The following is a 22,846-nucleotide window of genomic DNA, read 5'->3' as shown; positions in this document are numbered from 1 at the left end:
ATGAAGTTGTGCAGAATGTACAGTATAAAAAACAATTATGGAAAGTGTGTGTGTGTGTGTGTGTGTGTACGTGTGTACGTGTGTACGTACTTGTTTATATTACATTTGGGGATTATATTACCCCACAATGTAATATAAACCTGAGATCACCTACATTGTGGGAATGTAAATAGATTTATAAATATACTAAATCATTTTTTTAAATGTAAAAATGCAGAATGTTTCCTTTGATGGGTAGGTTTAGGGGCAGGGGCAGTGTGTAGAATGTACAGTTTGTACTGTGTAAAATCCATTACACCTATGGAAAGTCCCCACAATTCACAAAATCACAACGTGTGTGTGTGTGAGAGAGAGACCTTTCCAAGTAAAATGGAATGAACATGTAAAAATATGTATGGCAGGACTGATGTGAGTGATAAAAAGAGTGCATTGCAAATCAGAAAGGTTGCTTAAACAATGCATACATAGTTATTTACCTAAGGGCTTCTTTACACTTTACATGTACCATGTCACCTGTATCCGGATGTTGGCCACATACACGTTAAAAAGACGAGTGTGAATGTGTTTGTTGTACAGAGGTAGTCAAGGACACATTATTATCTGATCTGTAAATGCATTCGAGCCATAGTATCTGTATTCACAGTTCGACGTCACACAAAACCAACAAATTTGGATCCATGTGTCTCTTTTTCCAATTTAATCGCTTGTATTTTCATTTGTAACCTAGTCGTCCTCATTTTACAAGATTTGACACGCGACTGAACATTACATACACAAACAACAAACAACAACAAACAATCACAAGAGCTAACAAGACACACCTGAGAACAATCAAGACTAATCGACAAGAAAAAGAACAAACATGGCACTCGGGACCAAAAGTAACACAAAAGTTCAAACACAAGACAGAGAACATGTAACATAAACATAAGAGATCTTTAAAAAAAAATGACATAGTAGTAGGACATTTTCTAGAATAAAAGGAAGTATATAATATGAGTGTGTATGTAGCAGTTGTGAGTCAGACTGATTGCGAGTTTGCATTTCTAGGTGATCGTGTACGTGGAAGACGTGAATGACGAGACTCCCGTCTTCACTCAGTCACAGTACAATCGCCTGGGGCTCAGAGAGACTGCTGGGATTGGTACATCTGTGGTTGTTGTCCGAGCTACAGACCCTGACACAGGTACACAATAAACCCAAACACACTGTGTGTGCGATGTTGCTTTGACCACAGCAGTTCACTGAGGAAGTCAATCTGTGAAAGACAGGAACATCTAATATTGCTAATATTATTTATTCGTAATACTTCTCATTTATTATTTTTATACTGTTTTGAATACCACAACTACTTTGCTCAAGCTATGTTGTTTATTTCCATGGATTCTTAATGCCAAAACCATATCACAGCATTTCTATTGCACTTCTGCTTGTGTCCGTTACTGCTTCTCTGTTTCACTTCCTCCTGGGGGATGTCCAGCATGGCATAAGATGGACAGACGTCTTTCCATCTGCATCTTTAAAGGCCTCACTTCAGATCTGTACATACTGTTGATAAATTGTTGACAAGCTGCTTTTTGCAAAAGAAGTCAGCTACTCTAACAAATGTACATTGAGCGCAGACTGCCACTTGAAAATATGAGTAATCCGTTAAATAATTAAAAAATTAAAACATGTAAATAAATAAATCACATTTCATAAAATGGTTGTCATAAAAATTTTAGTTAAATGCAACAATAAATAATTTAATGTAAAAAAAAATGTGTGTGAACCAAACATTATTTAAATAAATGTTTCTATTTAAATGTTAATTTAAAGCGATTTAAAAAAGGGATTTATCCATTTACATTTTAGTTGATTATATATTTTTTCGCTTTATTCTTTATTTAATTGGTATTTTGTACAAAAATAATCTGACGAAATGGTGTTATCAAAAACAGATTTAAAATAGTTTTTATCAAATAAAACTAAATCGATTTAAAATACCATTATAAAATTCGAGGTTGGTAAGATTTTTAAAGAAGTCTCTTATGCTCATTAATATTCATTATTACAATTTAAAATAGCTGTTTTCAATTTGAATATATTTATGCATATAATATAATTTATTCCTGTGATCAAAGCTGAATATTTGCCATCATTACTCCAGTCTTCAGTGTCACATGATCCTTCAGAAATTATTCTAATATGCTGAAATATTTCATATTATCATCAATGTAGAAAGCAGCTTTTGCTGAATATTTTTGCGTAAACCATGATCAATTTATTCAGGTTTCTTTGATTAATAGAAAGATAACAATATAATTTGTTTTCTGTCCATTTTTAGCAATTTAATCCATCCTTGCTTAAAAGGATTAATTTCTTTCAATAATTTTTTTTGTTGTTGTTGCTGTTTCTCTCTTTTTAGGGGATGGGGGCGCTGTGGCGTACGCTCTGGTCTCTGGTTCTGACCGTAAATTTGAGGTTGATACGAGTACGGGTCTGGTAACCACAGTGGATTACTTGGACTACGAGACCAAGACCAGCTATTTAATGAATGTCTCGGCCACAGATCAATCACCGCCGTTCCACCGCAGCTACTGCACCGTTTACGTCACTCTACTCAACGAACTGGACGAAGCCGTGGCCTTTCTGTCAGCTGGTTATGAGGTATCACTGAGGGAGAACATCGCCACAGGAACGGAGGTGGTCCAGGTGAAGGCGCAGTCGGCCGATAACCTGAACCAGCTGTCATACCGCTTTGACCCCGACACCTCACCAGCTGCCCTGGCACTCTTTAAGATTGACAGTATCACGGTGAGGAAACTCCATATAACTCAATAGTTGGGTCTGGTTTGAGTGTCACTGCTGAGTGTGGCAATTTTACAATGTGAACTATCACACCAAGAGTGATGCAAACAACTCAAAAAATAACACTGTTTGTAATAGGGTGCTGACGACTACTCATTTTTACTAATTGATTAGTCAGCAGGTTAATGTTTGACTCACCATACAGCATGCAGCTTCAGCAGTTTTCTAGCAAAGCTAGCAATAAAAATGCTGTACTCGCATGTCCATTTAACACATATTTATTGAAATCCATCTATCCATCTAATTAAACGTTTTCCTTTTAAAATCAGTACAGAAAATGTGGAAAAACACCTATCACTAAAACAAAGGACATTTTTTTTTCTCTCGCCTAGAATTGAAGAATGAAATTACAACATTTACCCCCGGTTTCACAGACAAGGTTTAAGCTAGTCCCAGACTAAAATGTATGTTTGAGCTGTGTTAACTGAAAGCAACTTGCAGTGACAGATCTTAAAATATGTCAGTGCTAGATGCACATCAGTAAAAAAAAAAAGATTGAACTAAGGCCGAATCCTATCTTAATCTAAGCCTTATCTGTGAAACCAGACCTCAATGTCATTATGAAAGGCTGAATCTGGACATGTGACCCTAAAGCTCAAATCTAACTGTGCGTTCACACCGCCGGCGACGAGAGTGGCGTGGCACGTCTTGAAGATTTGGGCGTCGAGGAGAGTTGAAATCAGCTCAACTTTATGGTAATGAGCTATGACGCGGTTCGGCGGCAACCAGTCAGAATGTAGAAGTGCTCCGCTTGAGAGAAACCCAGAGAACGCAGGCCTGTAAACTTTAGTTCCGACCACATTAGTTCCCATGCAAAATGTAAGAGAAGTTGATCATTGCTGTGCGGGTTTCCCTATCATTTATGACGATATCATTCATAGTGATTTGTAATTTGTTAAGAAGTCACGCAACACTATTTTATAGGCGCTAGAACGCTCATTGTTCAGCGGTTATGCAATTCATTCTTACTTTAACATTTAAACGATTTCATGAGGTTAATTTGTACCCTACTTGTGGTCAGTCTATCAATCAACATGCTTGTTTGATTTGCGACCTCTTGAAATACAGTTTAAAAAAAGAAAAATCATTCGATCATCGTCAGAACGGCAGCGCGTCCACGAAGCTTTCTACAGCGCCATTGGCAGGGCGGCAAGAGCGAATTTTGACGCTCTCTCCGGCAGCGGTTATGAACGCACGGTAATTGGTTAGTAAGTTTTCTTGCGGGGTGAACAAAAAAATCAAGACATTTTCTTTGTGTCTTAAAATCTGTTTCTTTTTACAGTTTGAAGCCTCCTTAAAAGTGAAATGTTCATATTTCCTTCCCCTGGTGTGTTTAAAATATATATATATATATATATATTTTTTTTTTTTGGTTTATTTGTCTCAATATGACAATAACAATACACAAATGTAATACTCTCAAGTCTGATTAATACATGGATTGTGCTTAAATCCATCCAATTCAGTTTTTTCCAAAATCAGTGCAGGAAATGTGGAGAAACTTTTTAGATTCTGGGCTTGCCCTAAAATGTAACGCACCTGACAACAAGGGTCATATTTACTAAACAGGGCAAATTAGTCTAAGAGCGCTATTCCTATTTTGCACATGATGTACTAACGATGCGCAAATGAAATCACACTGGCGCAGCCGGATCATTTCCATAATGACAAACACAATCTACCAAGAGCAGTGCAAATTAGGGTCTGGTTTAAGACATAGGCGGTAAATAATGTTGCAAATACCAGTACATTGACGAGCGCAAACCTACAGTGGGTACAGAAAGTATTCAGACCCCTTAAAATTTTAACTCTGTTATATTACAGCCATTTGCTAAACTCATTTAAGTAAAAAAAATTCTTAGTAATGTACACACAGCACCCAATATTGACAGAAAAACACAGAATTGTTGACATTTTTGCAGATTTATTAAAAAAGAAAAACTGAAAGATCACATGGTCCTAAGTATTCAGACCCTTTGCTGTGACACTCATATATTTACCTCAAGTGCTGTCCATTTCTTCTGATCATCCTTGAGATGGTTCTACACCTTCGTTTGAGTCCAGCTGTGTTTGATTATACTGATTGGACTTGATTAGGAAAGCCACACACCTGTCTATATAAGACCTTACAGCTCACAGTGCATGTCAGAGCAAATGACAATCATGAGGTCAAAGGAACTGCCTGAAGGCACAGATCTGACCAAGTAGTTTTTACAACAAAAAATATGCTATACTTAAGGTTCCTAAGAGCAAATTGGCCTCCATAATCCTTAAATGGAAGACGTTTGGGACGATCAGAACCCTTCCTAGAGCTGGCCGTCCGGACAAACTGAGCTATCAGGGGAGAAGATACTTGGTGAGAGGTAAAGAAGAACCCAAAGATCACTGTGACTGAGCTCCAGAGATGCAGTCGAGAGATGGGAGAAAGTTGTAGAAAGTCAACCATCACCACAGCCCTCCACCAGTCAGGGCTTTATGGCAGAGTGGCCCGACGGAAGCCACTCCTCAGTGCAAAACCTGAAGGACTCCAAGATGGTGAGAAATAAGATTCTCTGGTCTGATGAGACATATATAGAACTTTTTGGCATTCTAAGCAGTATGTGTGGAGAAAAATATTACCTGTCCAATAAAATCCCAACAGTGAAGCATGGTGGTGGCAGCATCATGCTGTGGGGGTGTTTATCAGCTGCAGGGACAGGACGACTGGTTGCAATCGAAGGAAAGATGAATGCGGCCAAGTACAGGGATATCTTGGATGAAAACCTTCTCCAGAGTGCTCAAGACTTCAGTCTGGGCCAAGGGTTCACCTTCCAACAAGACAATGACCCTAAGCGTACAGCTAAAATAATGAAGGAGTGGCTTCACAACAACTCTGTGACTGTTCTTGAATGGCCCAGCCAGAGCCCTGACTTAAACCCAATTGAGCATCTCTGGAGAGACCTGAAAATTGTTATCCACCAACGTTTACCATCCAACCTATCAGAACTGGAGAGGATCTGCAAGCAGGAATGGCAGAGGATCCCCAAATCCAGGTGTGAAAAACTTGTCGCATCTTTCCCCAAAAGACTCTTGACTGTATTAGATTAAAAGGGTGCTTCTACTAAAAACTGAGCAAAGGGTCTGAATACTTAGGACCATGTGATATTTCAATTTTTCTTTTTTAATAAATCTGCAAAAATGTCAACAATTGTGTGTTTTTATGTCAATATGGGGTGCTGTGTGTACATTAATGAGAAAAAATGAACTTAATTTTAAGCAAATGGCTGCAATATAACAGAGTGAAAAATGTAATGGGGTCTGAATACTTTCCGTACCCACTGTAAATCACCTTGTGTGATTCATTTAAATATCCTCCCATAAATTTTGCATCTGAAAAGGACACTCCTAAAAATGCATACGCAAAAGTTCAGCCGCAAAAATAACCCTGTCCACGGCTTTTCAGTGCAAATTCTTTACTGCGTGTCTTAGTAAATCCTGACAGTAGTTGTTTTAACACCAAAAATGGGTTTGCGCTGATGCAAGCTGTTGGTTTCAAATTTTAAATATTGTTAGTCAGTGAGTTTTCTTGCAGGGGGAACAAAAAAAATCATGCTGGAGAGTTAGAATGGGTTTTGTTTACTATCTTGTCACAGCAAAAAAAAAAAAAGTCTTGCGAGGTTTAAATAGACCAAGTAGTCAAACTTACTGACTGGACTGTCTCACTTTGGTCAAAATGATTCCAGTTTAATTCAGTTTTGAAAAGATTTACCTGGATTGTGTGTGCTCTACAGGGCCGTATTAGTGTGACAGGACTGTTGGACAGAGAGCAAGGGGATTCATACACTCTCACTGTTGTGGCCGATGATGGAGGACCCAAGAGAGGCTCCACTGTGGTAATGAGTTCCTGTTTTTCAATCTGTAGGTCAAACTTATACTGTAGAGAAGAAAACGTGTTCTTATCCTGAATTGTGTGACGTATAGCCATGTTTGCTAAAGTGTAGAGTAAAGTAAAGTTTGCTAAAGTAAATTTGTGTCAAGAAGCAAGAGTGATAGTGATGACATATGACAACATGATTGTGATGTACTATATAAACATCTAACCGGTTTTATTCTCTTTTTTCTTATTTCTTTCTTGATGCACATTTGTAGAAGGTAAATGAGTAATTCTTTGTCATCTAATAATTTTTAAATGCAACAAATGTTAATATAATGTCAGAAACGTCATCCATTGCTTTGTACTTTTGACAGGTGTCAATCACCATTCTTGACGAGAATGACAACAGCCCAGAGTTTGACATCACTTCTGATTTGTCGGTAGCTATTCCTGAGGACACAGCCATTGGCAAGAGAGTTGCGGTCGTGTTGGCACGGGACAAAGATGCTGGAAGAAATGGATTGGTGAGGGAGAGATTCACAGAACACTGTCAGAGGAGTTGTCGATCATTCATAACCCGCCTCCATCACCCTCTTGTTTCCTTTAGGTAAATTTCACCTTGATCGCAGGGAACATGCAGGACGTGTTTAAGATCAACACAGCCAATAACACATACGGAGAGGTTTACTTGAATGCCCGTCTGGACCGTGAAGCCGTGGACCGTTACCTGCTAAGAGTGAGAGAGAGACACTGGACACATGCTATGACTCTGTACCAAACTCTAGTGACTTTAAACGTTGTCATTTGTAATTTAAAGAACATCAGTTTTTCTGTATTTTTGATCAAATAAACACAGCCTTGGTGGGAATAAGAGACTTCTTTCAATAAGTCACGTCTGCCAAATACTTAATAACTCCAACAGTATGTGTGGTGCGTGACTTTGTACATGTTTCCTTGTACAGTTAAATATAGTATGTTTTGCATAATGTGTTCTGAGGGATCTGTGTGTTTGTTTGCTGAAGTTTAAATGATACCTGTGTGTTTGCGTGTTTGAATCAGGTGCGGGCGACAGATAATGGTTCCCCGCCGAGGTTCACAGACGTGTCACTCACAGTGAATATTTTGGATGTAAATGATAACCCTCCTGTGGTGCAGAGCCCTAGTGGATACAACGTCAGCGTCAGTGAGGTCAGTGCGGTTAATGCACCTCAAACCAGTGTTGCCATCAACACCTTAGTCGATAATATTAATGTTTGCAATGCATGAAACATGTCCAAAGAAAGAAATGTAGTCACTCTGTCAGTCAAATCAGCTTAGTTTGTAGTAAAGAAAATTTAAACTAATCATATTCATATTAACAATATAATCATTCATTTTATAATTAAATCATTAAACATTAATTTTATCATTTTATTTCATTATTTATATATATATATATATATATATATATATATATATAATGATAAAATTAATGTTTAAAAATTAATGTTTTATTTTAACTTATTATTATTATTTTAGAAATATTTAAAGACGGGTATGGTGATGTTAAAGTTTGTTAGCATGACCATTTTACATTTAATTATTATTATTATCATTTAGAGTTATTTCAAGATGGTTATAGTAATAATGTAAATGTTTGTGACTTTTCACCAACATGTAACAGAATTATACTGGGTAAATGTGTGTGTTGTTTTAGAATGTGGGGGGTGGTACATCGGTCCTGCGTGTCATAGCGACGGATCGTGACATCGGACCCAACGCCATGCTGTCGTACTACATCACCGGTGGGAACCAGGACCTGACCTTCAGAATAGACCGTATGACGGGAGAGATAGTGACCCGACCGTCACCTCCTGACAGAGAAAAACAGCAGCAGTACATGCTCACTGTGACTGTGGAAGATGATGGCACGCCACCTCTATCTGTAAGTGTGTGTGTGTGTGTGCCCTTGTTTATATTACATTGTGGGAACCAAATGTCCCCATAAGGATAGTAAAATCTGAGATTCCCTACATTGTGGGAACCAGCCAGCAGTCCCCACTTTTCAAAAGGCTTATAAATCATACAGGATGAGTTTTTTTGAGAAAGAAAAAATGAAGAATGTTTCCTGTGATGGGTAGGTTTAGGGACAGGGGCAGTGTAGGGAGATATGAATATGGTTTTCACGGTATAAAAACTGTTACGTCTATGGAGAGTCCCCACAAAGATAGTTAACCAGACGCGTGTGTGTGTGTGTGTGTGTGTGTGTGTGTGTGTGTGTGTGTGTGTGTGTGTGTGTGTGTGTGTGTGTGTGTGTGTGTGTGTGTGTGTGTGTGTGCACGTGTGGTAGCTGCCTGTTTTTTGTGTGATCTTTAATCAAATGAATCTCCATCTCTAATTTGCTCTTCTCTTTCCCCTGACATTACCAAGGCAAAATAACCTACATTTGATAACCTACATTTTATGATCCAGTCAGATCCTGATGTCTCAAGCCCCGCCCCCTACATTAGTACATCAGTAGTTCCTGCAGCTTCTTGTAAACAGATTTTGACAATTGTTTTCCTTTATCTTTTCTTTTTTTGACACTAAGCATACAATTCTATGCTTGCTTTTTAAAAAGCCAGTCTGAAAAAACAAACAGCAAAAACAGGAAACCACAACCATATTTCTGAAACAGGAAGTTGCACTCTTAAGAGCTCGTTGATTCCTGTTGTGAACCTCACAGCGGTCTGTGTTTCATCAAGTGTGACTTTTGGTCCTCTAATGTCTGGATCCGCTTGTTAGAGCTGAGTGCTCAAAAAGTGACAGGTTGAAAGAACATTTTAGGGATATGTTGTCTTTCAGATGATTCCAATCAAACTGATTTCAATCAAATCTTTTTTTTTCTTTTTTCTTTTGTAGAGGTTGGGTAAGCTTCTCATTATGGTTCAGATGCCTCGTCACCCATCCGTAGACCATTTGCTGTCTCAGGCAGTTCCGTGTGATTGAACAGATTATTTATTGCACAAACATGGCACAAGGACTCTCCGCTCTCAACAGAACGCTTTATTTATTTGTATTTTTATAAAAAGAAATATAAGCAAATAGAATCAGCAGTTTTCACAGCATCGTCACTGCAGCTACATATACGGCGCTACCTGTTTACAGGCACATGGGTGGCTTCAAATATACAAACTGGTAAAGTAGCGTATTTATCAGCATATGTACAATGTGGATTTGCAGTCATTCACCACAATCTTTCATTCATACTCAAAGCAAAGTTTTGGCATTCTGTTTGGCAGTGAATTTCAACTTTTAAGCTTCCAGCTCTTTGCCGTCTTTTTGTAATTTGAAAGAAAATTAATATACACTTACTCACACACACAATACAAAATATAGAAAATCTTCTTTTTTGAGCCCTCAGACCCTTAAAGCCACAGGTGGTGTAGGAAGCATTTGTGTTTAATTGTCACAGATGCAACATTTACCACCAAAAAAAACCTGCACTCATTCTGATGCATCATACAAGCTACATGTATCATAAAAGCACCACCCTCACCGCAAAGGGTTTAAAAAAAGCCCATTGTTTCTCAGCAGGTCTAGCGGTGAGTGTACTGAGAACATCCCTTTTCCACCAACACAATGCTGGTGCTGGTCCCAGGCTGGTCTGGATCTGTTATATAAAGATGCTTATTTTCGAAAGTAAAACTAGCTTTAAAACTTTGAAACTAAGTCACGTGCATCTGGAGATTCCCCGGCTGAGCACCAGATCTGGGACCAGCACCGGCGCCATTTCAGGGATAAAGTGATAACTGAGTACTTTGGCTGAGTATTGAGCAAGTAGGAATTGAGAAAGTACTGGGATGGGTAAAACAGAAGTGGATGAGGTATTAATACATCCCTGACCTCTACAAGAGAGTGGATGAGAATATGAATACAGATTAGAGATGACAGAGTGGAAAAGAGTCATTTAAGTGCAAATGAAGCCTCGTGTGACTGACACACGAAGCATGGGACGAACAAAAATGTGTGCAAACAGCTTAGCTGAAATACATTTTTCTGCTCAAATGGCATCTTTGGATCCTCTTCATAAAAATTCCCTGTTATCTTGCTCGCCCTAGTGCCCTAACTTGTGCCTTAACCTGTTCAAGGACAGTCAGCAGACAGACACAGACGTCACCAGCTAAGGGGTCCCATCATAATAGTGGAGAGATGAGTTCAGTTGTCATTTCTCTTTGGGGTGAATCTCTCCTTATTTTCCTTGTAGAAGACAGGAAGAATCGAGGGATGATGATGATGATGATGTGGAAGAGAAGGAAGAAGCACTAGGTGTTTCTCTTAGTCCAGTAAGTTGGGAGACTCAGGGATGGGATCTGGAAAAGAAAAGGCATGTTAGGCAAGATTTTTTTTGCACCGCCATAATTTACGTGTAGAATCAACACATAATAGGTGTATGGTAGGAAATGGTCCCAGAGTAATTTAGTGTAAATAAGTTACTTATTTACTGTTATTATTTTATTGTGAGATTTTGCCTCACTTCCTACCATTGCTTTACCCCTTCTAGCCACAACTCTTCTTCTCTGTTTTTAGTGTATTTCTGTGGCAGAAATACAGCACCACACACTGGCCTGGCTTGTATACTTCATCGTTTTCAGTGCTCTCATGTGTACACAGAAATTTCTTTAAACGAGGGAGAAAAAACGGGGCTTTAATAATGTTGTCGGTTTTACTATATCAGTTCAAGTCCAAGTCAGATTCTGAAACTTTGAGTTCGAGTCCAAGTCAGATTCATAGGAACTAACTTGGCACGATTTCAGAAGAACTTAACCAGCTTTATACTCTCCCACGTTCAGGATACTTTCCTAAAATATACTGTCCATAAATAAAGCATAACCACTGATTCCAAATTTCATCCTTTTTCGGAAGGCCCAAAAAATGTCGATGCAGAGCAGCATTTTCTGTTAGATAGAATTGTGGGAGCTTTGTAACTTTGCAGATCGCATACATGCTAAAACTGATACTTTACTCACTAAAGGAAAAGGGAAACATGGGGGGAAAAAACATATGACCCCTTTAATATACATTTTAATTTTTGTCATGCATATTATGTTAAATATTGTGGTTTTTTTAGAAATATTACTGCAAAAAAAAAAATGTTTTTCGTAATCTTTTATCAAAATGCAAGCACTTCCTCGTATACTACTTCCAGCTGGCATTTTTATCACCCACTTTTTCTGATCCAATCAGATCATCGTTAAATATCCTGTTTTCAATTTGAGTCACATTGAAAAAGTGAAATGGGTAAAACTTGCAAACTTGTTTAACGTTTTTTTGTGTGGGAATACAGAACTGTCTGTATGTGCCAGTAGGTCATGTATAATGAAAACACACATGAAAGTGACATGCATGCATACACACACACGTTCTCAGTTTCTCAGAATCCGGCTTGCCATCAGAGAAGCAGAAATGAGTGTTGTGAAATGAGGGAGAAAAGGGGAAATTGACATTCTGTAAATTCCGCTGAGTTAAAGGTTACAGGAGAGGAGGCGTGTGTCTGTGCTCAGACTAGTGAGCTGGACTTCATAGCGCTCACCTACGCACACAAGACTCAGACTGTGTGCAGATTTGCCTGCATGTGTTCATTTTTCATTGAAACAGTGTGGGGTACAGCTTTTGCCTACCAAATTTAAGAAAACAAATTTTTGTTTGTGTGGTGGTGTGTGCATTTAAGGGCATTTTCACACCTGAAAGTCCGCACCAAGATCCAAACCAAAGTTTGTGTTTTGATACATTGTATCCATTTGGTTAATTTTGGCTTGCTTTCACATTGCAGTTATGCAAGCGCACTAAAGGACTTTACATTATGTCATTATCTATGTGGGCTGCGTCTTAAAATTGATTGGTTTGTTAGCGGACGTGTGTCTGATGTCAGTGTGAAAGCTTGAAAATAAATAGTCAAGCAAAGCACTGTGTAGTCACGCAAGCTGACTACACAAAACGGTTCTGTTTAAAATGCTGCGCGTTCCATCAATGCATGTGCTGTGAGTTTAATCTGTGTTTTTTCAGTAATCCTACCACCAGAACTTCCTGTAAATGGTCTGAAAGTCTGAACTATACAGAAAATGCTTTCACACAAGAAACGAACCCTACCTTTGTTCAGTTTGATCCGGACCGAGACTACCTATTTTTGTCGGACCAAATTCCGTCTGTTTGGTCAGGACTGTGGTACGGAGAAGGTTTCACATCTGTAATTTTGATTCGGACTAAACTGAAAAGTCAGAATATGCGGACCAAACAAGGCAGGTGTGAAAGGGCCCTAAGATTGGGTATGTTAATCACCGTTGTCGTGTGTGTATCTGTGTGTGTAGTGGATCACCAGATGTTTCTAGACAAGCTTTAGATTTGGAGATTTAGCTATTTGGAGTTGGATTACAGTTTAATGTGTGTCTTACCATGTGCTGGGAAGAAAAATTCCCCGTGGATGTTCGGGGAGAGTGGAGTCCCTGGGTCAGACAGGAGGTGGCGTCCTGTTTCAGATGACTGCCTCATGATTTGGGATACAGTGCGGGGTTTCGGTTGTGGAGAATCGCACAAAAACACTGGGTTCTCATGTGCCTGGGCTTCACTAGAGAGAAACAGAGGTTTAATGAAAATATTTGCTGTTAAATTGATTAATTGAGATTAATCACATCCAAAAAGGTTGTGTTTACATAATGTGTGTATTGTGTTTAATTATTATGTATATAAATACACACATGTATGTTTAAAAAGAAAAAGAAAATTGAAAATCATAATTATATATTTAACATCATATAAATATTTATACTGTATATACATGCAAATATATATTAATGAATGTGTATTTATATAGATGATAATTATACACAGTACACACACATTTTGTGTGTAAACAAACTTTTATTTTGTATGTGATTCATTGATTTATATATATATATATATATATATATATATATATATATATATATATATATATATATTAAATAAAATAAAATAAATTCATTGTGAAATTATTTTTGACTGGCACATTTCCTCCAACTTCTCATTATAAAAGGACTTAATGTAAAATAATAATAATCATAATCATAATAGTACATTTAAAAAAATAACATTTACTTTGTAAAGTATGCTAAATTATGCTGATTTATAGAAATGTTTTACTTCATTATAAAAACATACAGTAACGGGAATCACCATAGAGAATAATACAAATTGCAAAAATAAATCAACAATCTGGAAGTATTTCTGTTAAAAGAAGGAAAATTTACTTTATTCTCATTAAAAAAATAATCTTGCGATAAAAAAAAAAATGGACATGGTTTTGTGAGATTCAGCTAAATACCCTTGCTGGATCTAGAGTATTGAGGTCACTGTGGAAACTCACCTGTCCATACGCACCAGCTCATGTGAACCTGGGAAAAACAGGAACAGGAAATGGTTTATAGTGAGAAAGGAAATGCAGTCTCTTTAAAACAATTAGTGCAGCTACTGTACTGCCATCAGCAGACTGTGCAGCACTCTCTCACACACAATATAGGTCAGAGTAAGTGTGTGAGCAAAACATGACTAAGTCTGCGTCTGCGTGTGTGTACTCACGTCTGTGTCGCTCTACTGTTTGTCTCTGTCTGTAAACTAGCATCAGAATGAGCGGGAGGCACAGAATAAAAGCCACACATGCTGCGATAGCCAGACCTTCAGCCACTGAGTCTGAAAAAAAAGACAGAGACGTTATTGATGGAAAAGAGAAAAGATATCTGTAGTGAATCAGCCCTAAAAGCATTTGGACACTTAAAAATGAATGAATGTCATTGGATGCCAGTTTGCATGTATTATATAAAAATAGAGAACAGATTCTGTCATCATTTACTCGCCCTCAGGTTGTTCCAAACTTCTATTCATTTCTCTCTTCTGCATAATACAAAAGAATATATATATTTTTTTTTTTCATACTATGGAAGTCAATGGGGCCCATCAAATGTTTAGTTCTCCATATTCTTAAAATATCTTCTGTGTTCAGCAGAAAAAAAGAACCTTATACGGGTTTAGAACAACTTGAGGGTGAGTAAATGATGACAAAATGTTCATTTTTGGGTGAACAATACCTTTAAGGGTGACTTCACTAAACAGCTAGCCAATTTTGTATATCACTTTGCAGTGCAAAAACTTGCATCTAGTTTCAATAGTCACAGAAATAGAGGGTCAAAAGTCAGTCATTTTTTTTAACATGGACATTAAAGGAAGTTTATGTAAGATTGTGGCCAAAACTGGTACTGCAGGTTTATATCCCCTCTCCCCCTTCCCCCTGACTCGAGGTTGCTAGATTGGCTGATTTTGAATATATGTATTGAATATATTTATTTTCATCCCCATAAGTATTAAAAAACAACGGGGAGCTCAGTCTGAGATCGGCTCGAAGCGCGCGCGCCAGGGATGGAAATTAGCACCACCACCAGCCAAATGCGGCTGATTTTGAGTTGTGTCGGGTAAACTCGCTTCACCTACCGAGCTGTTTCACCTCTTTGTAAACTTTGTTCAATGCATGCGAGTGCTGCCGTATGTGCGCATATAACCAGTCGTTTTCTCCGTCATCACTTGTGTGGAGACGCGCTGTAAGACTCGCTGTAAGACTCGCGTCACAGCGCGCAAATATTGAGTTCTCTTTCAAGTCTTGCGCTTAAACGGACAAACTCACACAAGAAGTATGTCAACATGTACATCTTGATGAGTATCCTAGCAGACATAGTCTGAATATGCCTTAAGTGAACTGTATAGTATGCACAGTCGAGAAAGACGAGCATATCCCTGCATCAGGTCTTAAAGCATCAGGTCTCTTTTGGTTTCGGCCAAGAATTTAGATTTCGGTGCATCCTATTCTGACAATGTTCTGCTCGGTATGTTGTCAACATGCTTCAAAGATGCCAAAACGAATAGTTTCATTGTTGGGAAATCATCCAAATGCCACATCCAGGTAAAAAAAAAGAGCGCACAGAGCCCTACTTATTAAATGAAATGTATATCAGTTCATGTTTATTGTGTTTATAAGCGAGGAAGAGAAAATGTCAGTATTTCATTGAGACTTGAGATTAAATAAATTGCTTATGTATTGTAGAGCTTGTAGTATTAATTTTCACATGCAGTTACACATGGTCAGTTAAAAACAAAAAAGTGGCTGGTAAAAACATTGAGTGGTAGACTTTGAAAAAAGTTAATTTTCATCCCTGGCGAGCGCTGTCTACGGGTGACGTCATGTATTTTGCGAAATGCGCAGTTAGGTAATGTCGCCCTCCATACGTTGCGGAACAGATATGCAATATATAAACGATACAAAATTGGTCTTTTTTGATTTGGAGGTTTTTTGCCGATTAGAACTTGAAGTGCGATGAGGTCTTAAAATATTTTGAGAAGGTCTTTAAAAAGTCTTAAAAAGGTATTGAATTAACTTCAGGATTCCTGCGTATACCCTGATTTATTACATACAGTTCCTTTAAAATAGGCTCAATATACATGTGTCTTATTCTCAAAACTATACTTGTGGACTTGAGGGGAACTTTCATTGAGTAAAAATGGATGCTAGCTCTGAGGAAATACTTATCATCATTTGTTTGCAGATCCCACTTGGTTTGACATTTTTAAGTGTGACGTGTTCTAATACTTTTTAGGGCCTCTGTGTTATTTTTGTGGCGTTAAACGTACCATCAGAAGGACTGTGAGACCACTCCAAGCACTTCAGACTGCCGTTGGAAGGATGTGCCTTTGCTGTGGAAACATGTGACATTAAGATCACACAGGAACGAAGGGGATACATGATTGTCACACCTGACCTCTCTTCTGGCTCACTTACTTGGCACCACAGTCAGGAAGATGAACTCATGGACCTCCTGCTCGACTTTGTGTTTGTCATGAAAGTCTACAAGCAGGCAGCAGTATTTGCCCTGGTCCTTCTGCTTGATGGTTTGCAAGAAGATGGAGAATAACTTGTCACTGGTGATGTATTCCACTCCCAGAGAGCGGTTGGTGTCTTTGGACCCGCGTGGGTGTATGCCCTTGTGGCAGCGCTCCTGTGAGTGAGACGTGAAGAGCCAAGTCTTCAGCAACTTGTCCCCTGCGTGAGCCTTGGATCCGAGCTGAATGCATTCCAGGGTGACGTTGGCCCCTTCAGGACACTCGTAGATCCGATGAGGCACAGAAACACTTAGAGAGTGATGCTCACCGCTCGCTGGAGAGACAGAAAGAGAAAAAAATGTAATAAAAGATTTACATTTAATATCAAAGTTTTGAATCTTAAATACATTTTGATAGACAGACAGACAGACAGACAGACAGACAGACAGACAGACAGACAGACTGACTGACTGACTGACTGACTGACTGACTGACTGACTGACTGACTGACTGACTGACTGACTGACTGACTGACTGACTGATTGATTGATTGATTCGATCGATAGAATATGAGTCTGATACTGCTCCATTGGCATAGTTGCTCCACAACGGATCAAGTCCAGACCATAGACTGTAAAAAAATGGACGTAGTGTCTATGATGTCAACCATAAGAAGAGAGTTTCTGAAGCTTCAAAGTCGGCCGTTGCCATCTTGGCAGCGCGTCACTCACAAATAACAGAACGTTGGGACGTTGATGGAGCTCAGGTGACGTGCTCACAGTTGTCATGAAGGGCAAAATTAGACATATAGACCAAAACCAAAATTTTTACCAGGCTGTAAACATGTTTTTTTCTGCTGTAAAGTTGGGAATTTTAATATGGAGCTCAATGAGTTTCTGCTCCCTTCTGGAGCATGTCCCTAGTGGCCAGTCGATGAATTGAAATTTAAGTCACTTCCGTATTGGTTTCAAGAGAGACTGGGGGAAGTTGCCGCTTGTTCCAGACCAAACTTCCTGACCTCAAATGCTGTGGACGGGGCTAAGTTTGGCTGGCATCCAGGCTACTTATTTCCATGTGTGCGTTTGGTGCTTTTACTTTATATAAAAATGTATATTATGTTATTTTATTTTATCAATTATTTTAATTCAACAAATTACTTTAACACTGTGCCTTTCAAAAAGTGTAAATTGTGCAACTCCAGTCACATTTATACATTTAAATGTTGCTTATGTGTCCAGTTGTGTACTAAAACTAGTAAAACTATTTTATACAAAAGAAAAAAAAACAAGCTTTGTGAAACCCTGTGGAGGAAAAGCATTTCCACTACATTAATGAACAAACAACAGGTGCCATTTTAGACTTCAGTCCTTGGCTGCTATTGTTTCTTTTATCCATGACTGTGATGTTCTGTGTTCAAGTTGGTGTGTGTGTGTGTGTGTGTGTGTGTGTGTGTGTGTGTGTGTGTGTGTGTGTGTGTGTGTGTGTGTGTGTGTGTGTGTGTGTGTGTGTGTGTGTGTGTGTGTGTGTGTGTGTGTGTGTGTGTGTGTGTGTAATAAAATAAGAGTGGCACACATTGTTTCCAATCCTGTAATAGACAAAAACAGACCTACACCCAAATTACACATACAAACCCTATGAACCAGAGCTGAATGTTTATCTACAAGGCAAATCAAATGGGAAAAACCTACATTTCTCATCACTGGGTATATATTATTTCCTATTTATGAATGATTGACCCAGATATTGACTGCTTGAATGCATGGCTTTCCTTCAGTATGTGTCCCCCTCTACTATCAATACGTGTGCTGTTGACCTTAATGTGCAGTCTGCAGGAATGGTTCTTTAAATTAAGATGAGTGACTTAAATGCACATGGCTTAAATCTGTGTGTATGTGTGTCAGGAAGAGCAATAGGAAGCGGCGTATGTGTGATAAAGTGCAGCTCAGGGCGGTGTGTCCGTTCCTGTCTCTCACAACAGTTAAAATCCCTCCTGCCCTATTATTCCCTATAAACCTCATCCGTCCTCATATTCCCAATCAGCGCTAATTATCCGGTTCAGGGCTCCATTTCCCACCCTGTGAGATCCTGTGCTGGGAATCAGCTCTGGCAGCTGCCGTCAGTTCAACATGTCTTTGTTGTGACTGGATGTAATACTACTCCACACTCTGGACATAAACGTGCCGTCTCTAAGTACCGGGTTATGGTTCGATCAGAGATCCAATCCAAAATTTAGCTTTAAAATCCTTTCAAAGAGGGATCAAAACAACATGAGCACGATTTGTTGAAAGATTGGAAGATATCACTGACCATAACTTGAGCCCAGTACTCATCTGAGAAAAATAATAATGAAATGTCCTCTGCCTGAGGACATCTGTCTGCAAATATGTTTATCTGTGCTTATCTGTGACGTCAACACAAAAGCATCTGTGCCACAAAATTTGCATGAACATTAGCATCTATCCTGCTCCTTGTTAATGATATCTGAAGAATGATCACATTTACATGCCGCTGACATGCACCACCATCCAGAATCTGCTTCTTTTTTCTTTCTTTTTTTGGAGAAAGAATGTCTTTATGATTGTTACTGGTCAAAGATTGAACCTCTTTAAAGAGAGATTTATACTGCCAAGATCAAGTTGTACTGTTGATTGAAATGCTAAATTTGGCATTGCATTGGGGGTGGAAATGAATAGACTTGGACTTGAAGACAGGTACTGGTCACCAAAAGGTGACACGAGAATAAAAATATTCATGATTCTGAAGCCGAAATAGCTATTTTAGACAAATATGCTTGCGCACTGTCAACTCTTTACTGGTAACATAAGACATTTGGCATTTTCAGGACCCACAAATATTCCTCCATTGCATTATTATACATTATATTCAACATTAAATATAGTAGTTTAATGTAGTACTGACTCTAAAACTATGTAAACTTGAGAGCAGCTCACATCTCATTTTGTCTTTCATGGTAGACTATAAGAGTGCATTGTCAGAGTCCCCATTGCTGCCCCCACCTACATGTGTTGGTCTCATTTCTCATATCACTGTTTATTTAAGAGCCTCATTACAAGGTGTTAATGAAAGCCATGGAGGTCTAAGAACCCCCCTCCCATCTGCAGAGGGCATGACTGTGAGGGACTGTCCCATTTCACCTGAAACCTCCTGCAGATCAGGATCTGCCTACCATTACAGAAACTCCTCATCATGCATTAACTGATTGGTTTAGTTTTTGAGCATTGGACTGTTTCCAGAAGCAAAATCATTATATTTTGTGGACTTATTATTATAGTAAAGATCTGTTTGAAATCATGGGGGCAAGTTGGAAAAAGGCACCATTGCTAAGAGTCAAGAACAATAAGCAATAGTAATATTTCGTTAAGCAAGCACCACTAATGCTCATCATTGCATCCTCCCTCTTCTCTCGTGTTATTTTTCTCTTAGTTCTCAGTTGGTCATTTTGTCCCCTTCGTATTCTTACTGAGAAGACGCTGTGGATGTAGCCTCTCCTAGGGACTTACAAACCCAGGGGGTCAGGAATGTAATCCCAGTGCAGTATCCTTCCACAGATAGTCTGCCTGTCTCATTCCATTTGGGATCATTTCAGTCTGTCTCCCTGTGTCTATGTATGCTTATTTCATTGGACTGGTTAAGATGAAACCATCAGGCTTTTTTTTTTTTGAGAAAGATCACACCTCCATATAAGGGTGTAGGGCTGGTTAGGCAATGAATCGATACCCCCTGGTATGGAAATCTGACCAGGATACTTAATAACAGCTTCCCCTCTGGGAACAAACCCTGCCACTTCCTGAAGACCTACATGTGTAGTACTGTTTGCCTTAAACCAACCTCTCTAAAATTGGCAAAAATCAATAAAGCCAAATGATGAAACAGCCATAGTCGACTACCGTGGATTATTGAATTAATCTGCAAACTAAAACTGGATAATCCGTTGAAATAATAACGCACATAGACTCTATAAAAACAATACATTTACATAAAGTAGGATGTGGTTCAATCAGAACTCATATATTATGATTTTATTTTTTATACATAAAAAAAGGAACCCAGCATTTTTTCTAGGCTGAGAGGGAATAGTGCTCAATGAGGAAGAAATTATCCAATTAAAACATGTATTAACATTAAAATCATTATAAAATGTCGAGTTCTGACGGAACCACACATTATGGTTTTTTTTTTTTTTTTAAAGGTCTATTCGAGTTTTCCTTTTCAACTGATTTATTCTGTAACATCGGGTCAAGACAACGAATTATGAATCATTATTGACAAAACTAGCTAATATTACGTAGGTTATGTAACGTTACTTACAAACCAACTGTGGGATTCGCTAGATGTAACGCTCACTAACTACAATCTACGTTTTAGCCAATCCACTACATTTGTAAGATAAACCTCACATGATAGAAATATTCACGAAACAACAACATTAACAATAAATTCGCTTGTTATTGTCGACGCACGAGAGAGCTTAAACTCAGCGACTTAATGCACCAAAAACATTGGGTTTATTCTCGGTATAATTCCACCTATTTATACGTACTTAACCAAAATAACACGCCTTTAAACCACAGAAGAAAATTAAAAGGAGCAACCGAACTAAATGACAGTGAAGAAGTAGCATTACACAGTCGAAATGACAGATGACAGTTTTTTGTAGCTTAACGTTGAATTCAGGCCAAAAATTGAGAGAGAGAACAGTTGTTTTCCCGTTCTGAAACAAGCTGACACACGCCCGATCAGCCTTGAGGACGTTTTACAAGTAAACAAATGTCAGAATCCGAGCACGCGTTTGGAACGCGACGTGACTGAAAAGAACGCGGATGTCTCGAGACGCGTTTTTAAACTTGGACCACGATGTTAAAACCCTACAACATTGCAAAAACGAAATACGTCAATTTGACGCACATGCAAACAGACGAGTTATTAATTAACCCAGCAACGCCAGAACGCGTTCTGAACAGAAATAGAGTAGATTTACCTTTAACTGCAGTTAGAAAATGAACGCAGAGCAAGAGAGCCCACAATAAATCCATCAGTCCTGTCTTCAATTTAAGTCCAAAGTCCTGTACAATTTTTCCAGGCGTGATGACAGAAAACTTGTATAGTCTTTTATTCCCGTGTGTTGTGTACTCAGCTGTTCTTACAGTAAGTTATTTCTCTCTGAATCAAGTGAACCACAGAAACAAGAGTCTATACTTCACTCTGCTGTCTCTCCTCCCTCCAAATCACTCCTCCCACTAGACTAGAAATATTACAGTTAAAATTAAAGTTAGACAACAATTTTGAATGCATTGAATTATGGTAATTGTTTTCAACCATATTATATATTATATTATTAATATGTAGTAATGTAAATAATTTAAATATAATTATCATTTAATTGAAACATCAGCATTTCTCTGTACGTTCTTGAAAGTTTTTCAATTTGTAGTAATAATTTATATTAAATAGACATTTTAAGCTTATTGAAACAACAATTTTAATGATAATCTGGTTATATACGTATGAGGACTCTTGATTTTGTACTATGTTCCTCTTATGTTTTTTTTGTCCTGGTCATTTCAATGGGTCTCATGAAAACCAACAAAAAATACAGTGGACACAGCTAATAACTGTATATTACTGCTACTAAACTACAAAAAACATCACAGCATATTAACTACTTTGTTTTTAATTTGTAGTTTGCAAAGAGTATGGTCAAACTTTAATTGCCATTGCCACACCCATGACGGAAAACAAAATAGTATCTATTCTCATACTCACTACCTTTTGATTGCCCTACTTAATTTTGTCTAGTTTCCCTGTCCTCTTCTCTGCTCCTCTTAAGTCTCCACAGAGTTTATTGTAGGCTACACATGAATAGGTTCTTGCAGGTTCGCGGCAGCGCCTTGAATGCAATTCATAGTGCGTCGCATTAATTCTTATGTTTATATTTTTTTCTATGTCGAATGAATAATTAATTATTATTGTTCTGCGTAGTTAGAAGAGAAACATTTTTAAATCTTTATCCAAGATATATATTTTTTAATCAGGAAGAGGGTGGGGTGGAAGGGGTCAAGTGGGGGGTCAAGGCGTTTTTTAGGAGGGTCTTGAGACCCCCCAAGACCCCCCCCCCCATCCCCCTCTCCTGATTGGCTTCATCACTTGGTCTCCTCTCCACCAATCAGCTAGTGTGTTGTGAGCGTTCTGGCGCAATATGGCAGCCGTCGCATTATCCAGGTGGATGCTGCACATTAGTGGTGGTTGAGGAGATTCCACCCTTCT

General features: G+C 38.4%; 2 protein-coding genes across 4 annotated transcripts in view; one reads left to right on the top strand and one right to left on the bottom strand.

Annotated features, from left to right (window-relative positions):
- The window catches only part of cdh23 (cadherin-related 23), a 351,845-nt gene that overhangs the window by 299,256 nt on the left and 29,743 nt on the right, over window positions 1–22,846 (top strand). For all 3 annotated transcript variants that reach the window (XM_067422478.1, XM_067422477.1, XM_067422476.1), the window contains exons 30-36: window positions 1,051–1,186; window positions 2,408–2,796; window positions 6,621–6,722; window positions 7,078–7,227; window positions 7,311–7,439; window positions 7,763–7,891; window positions 8,400–8,627. In XM_067422478.1, coding sequence (XP_067278579.1) covers window positions 1,051–1,186; window positions 2,408–2,796; window positions 6,621–6,722; window positions 7,078–7,227; window positions 7,311–7,439; window positions 7,763–7,891; window positions 8,400–8,627 — 1,263 coding nt within the window. The remainder of the gene's footprint in view (window positions 1–1,050; window positions 1,187–2,407; window positions 2,797–6,620; window positions 6,723–7,077; window positions 7,228–7,310; window positions 7,440–7,762; window positions 7,892–8,399; window positions 8,628–22,846) is intronic.
- vsir (V-set immunoregulatory receptor) lies at window positions 9,713–21,762 on the bottom strand. The gene is made up of 7 exons (XM_067421429.1): window positions 21,561–21,762; window positions 16,521–16,895; window positions 16,373–16,435; window positions 14,276–14,386; window positions 14,064–14,091; window positions 13,114–13,286; window positions 9,713–11,034 (listed from the first exon to the last, which is right to left on the bottom strand). The coding sequence occupies exons 1-7, from the start codon at window positions 21,613–21,615 to the stop codon at window positions 11,000–11,002; spliced, it is 840 nt and encodes a 279-aa protein (XP_067277530.1). The 5' UTR covers window positions 21,616–21,762; the 3' UTR covers window positions 9,713–10,999.

Source organism: Pseudorasbora parva, chromosome 17, assembly GCF_024679245.1.
Source record: "Pseudorasbora parva isolate DD20220531a chromosome 17, ASM2467924v1, whole genome shotgun sequence".
Classification (NCBI taxonomy): domain Eukaryota; kingdom Metazoa; phylum Chordata; class Actinopteri; order Cypriniformes; family Gobionidae; genus Pseudorasbora; species Pseudorasbora parva.
This window is presented reverse-complemented; position numbering and strand designations above follow the sequence as displayed.

Bases quoted from the DNA above. Each gene is read 5' to 3' on its own strand.
- vsir (XM_067421429.1), bottom strand. From the start codon at position 21,615: ATGGATTTATTGTGGGCTCTCTTGCTCTGCGTTCATTTTCTAACTGCA. The intron at 16,896-21,560 runs GTAAATCTACTC...CTGTCTCTCCAG, and splicing joins TTTTCTAACTGCAGTTAAAG to CGAGCGGTGAGCATCACTCT. The intron at 13,287-14,063 runs GTGAGTTTCCAC...GTTTCTCTCTAG, and splicing joins GAGCTGGTGCGTATGGACAG to TGAAGCCCAGGCACATGAGA.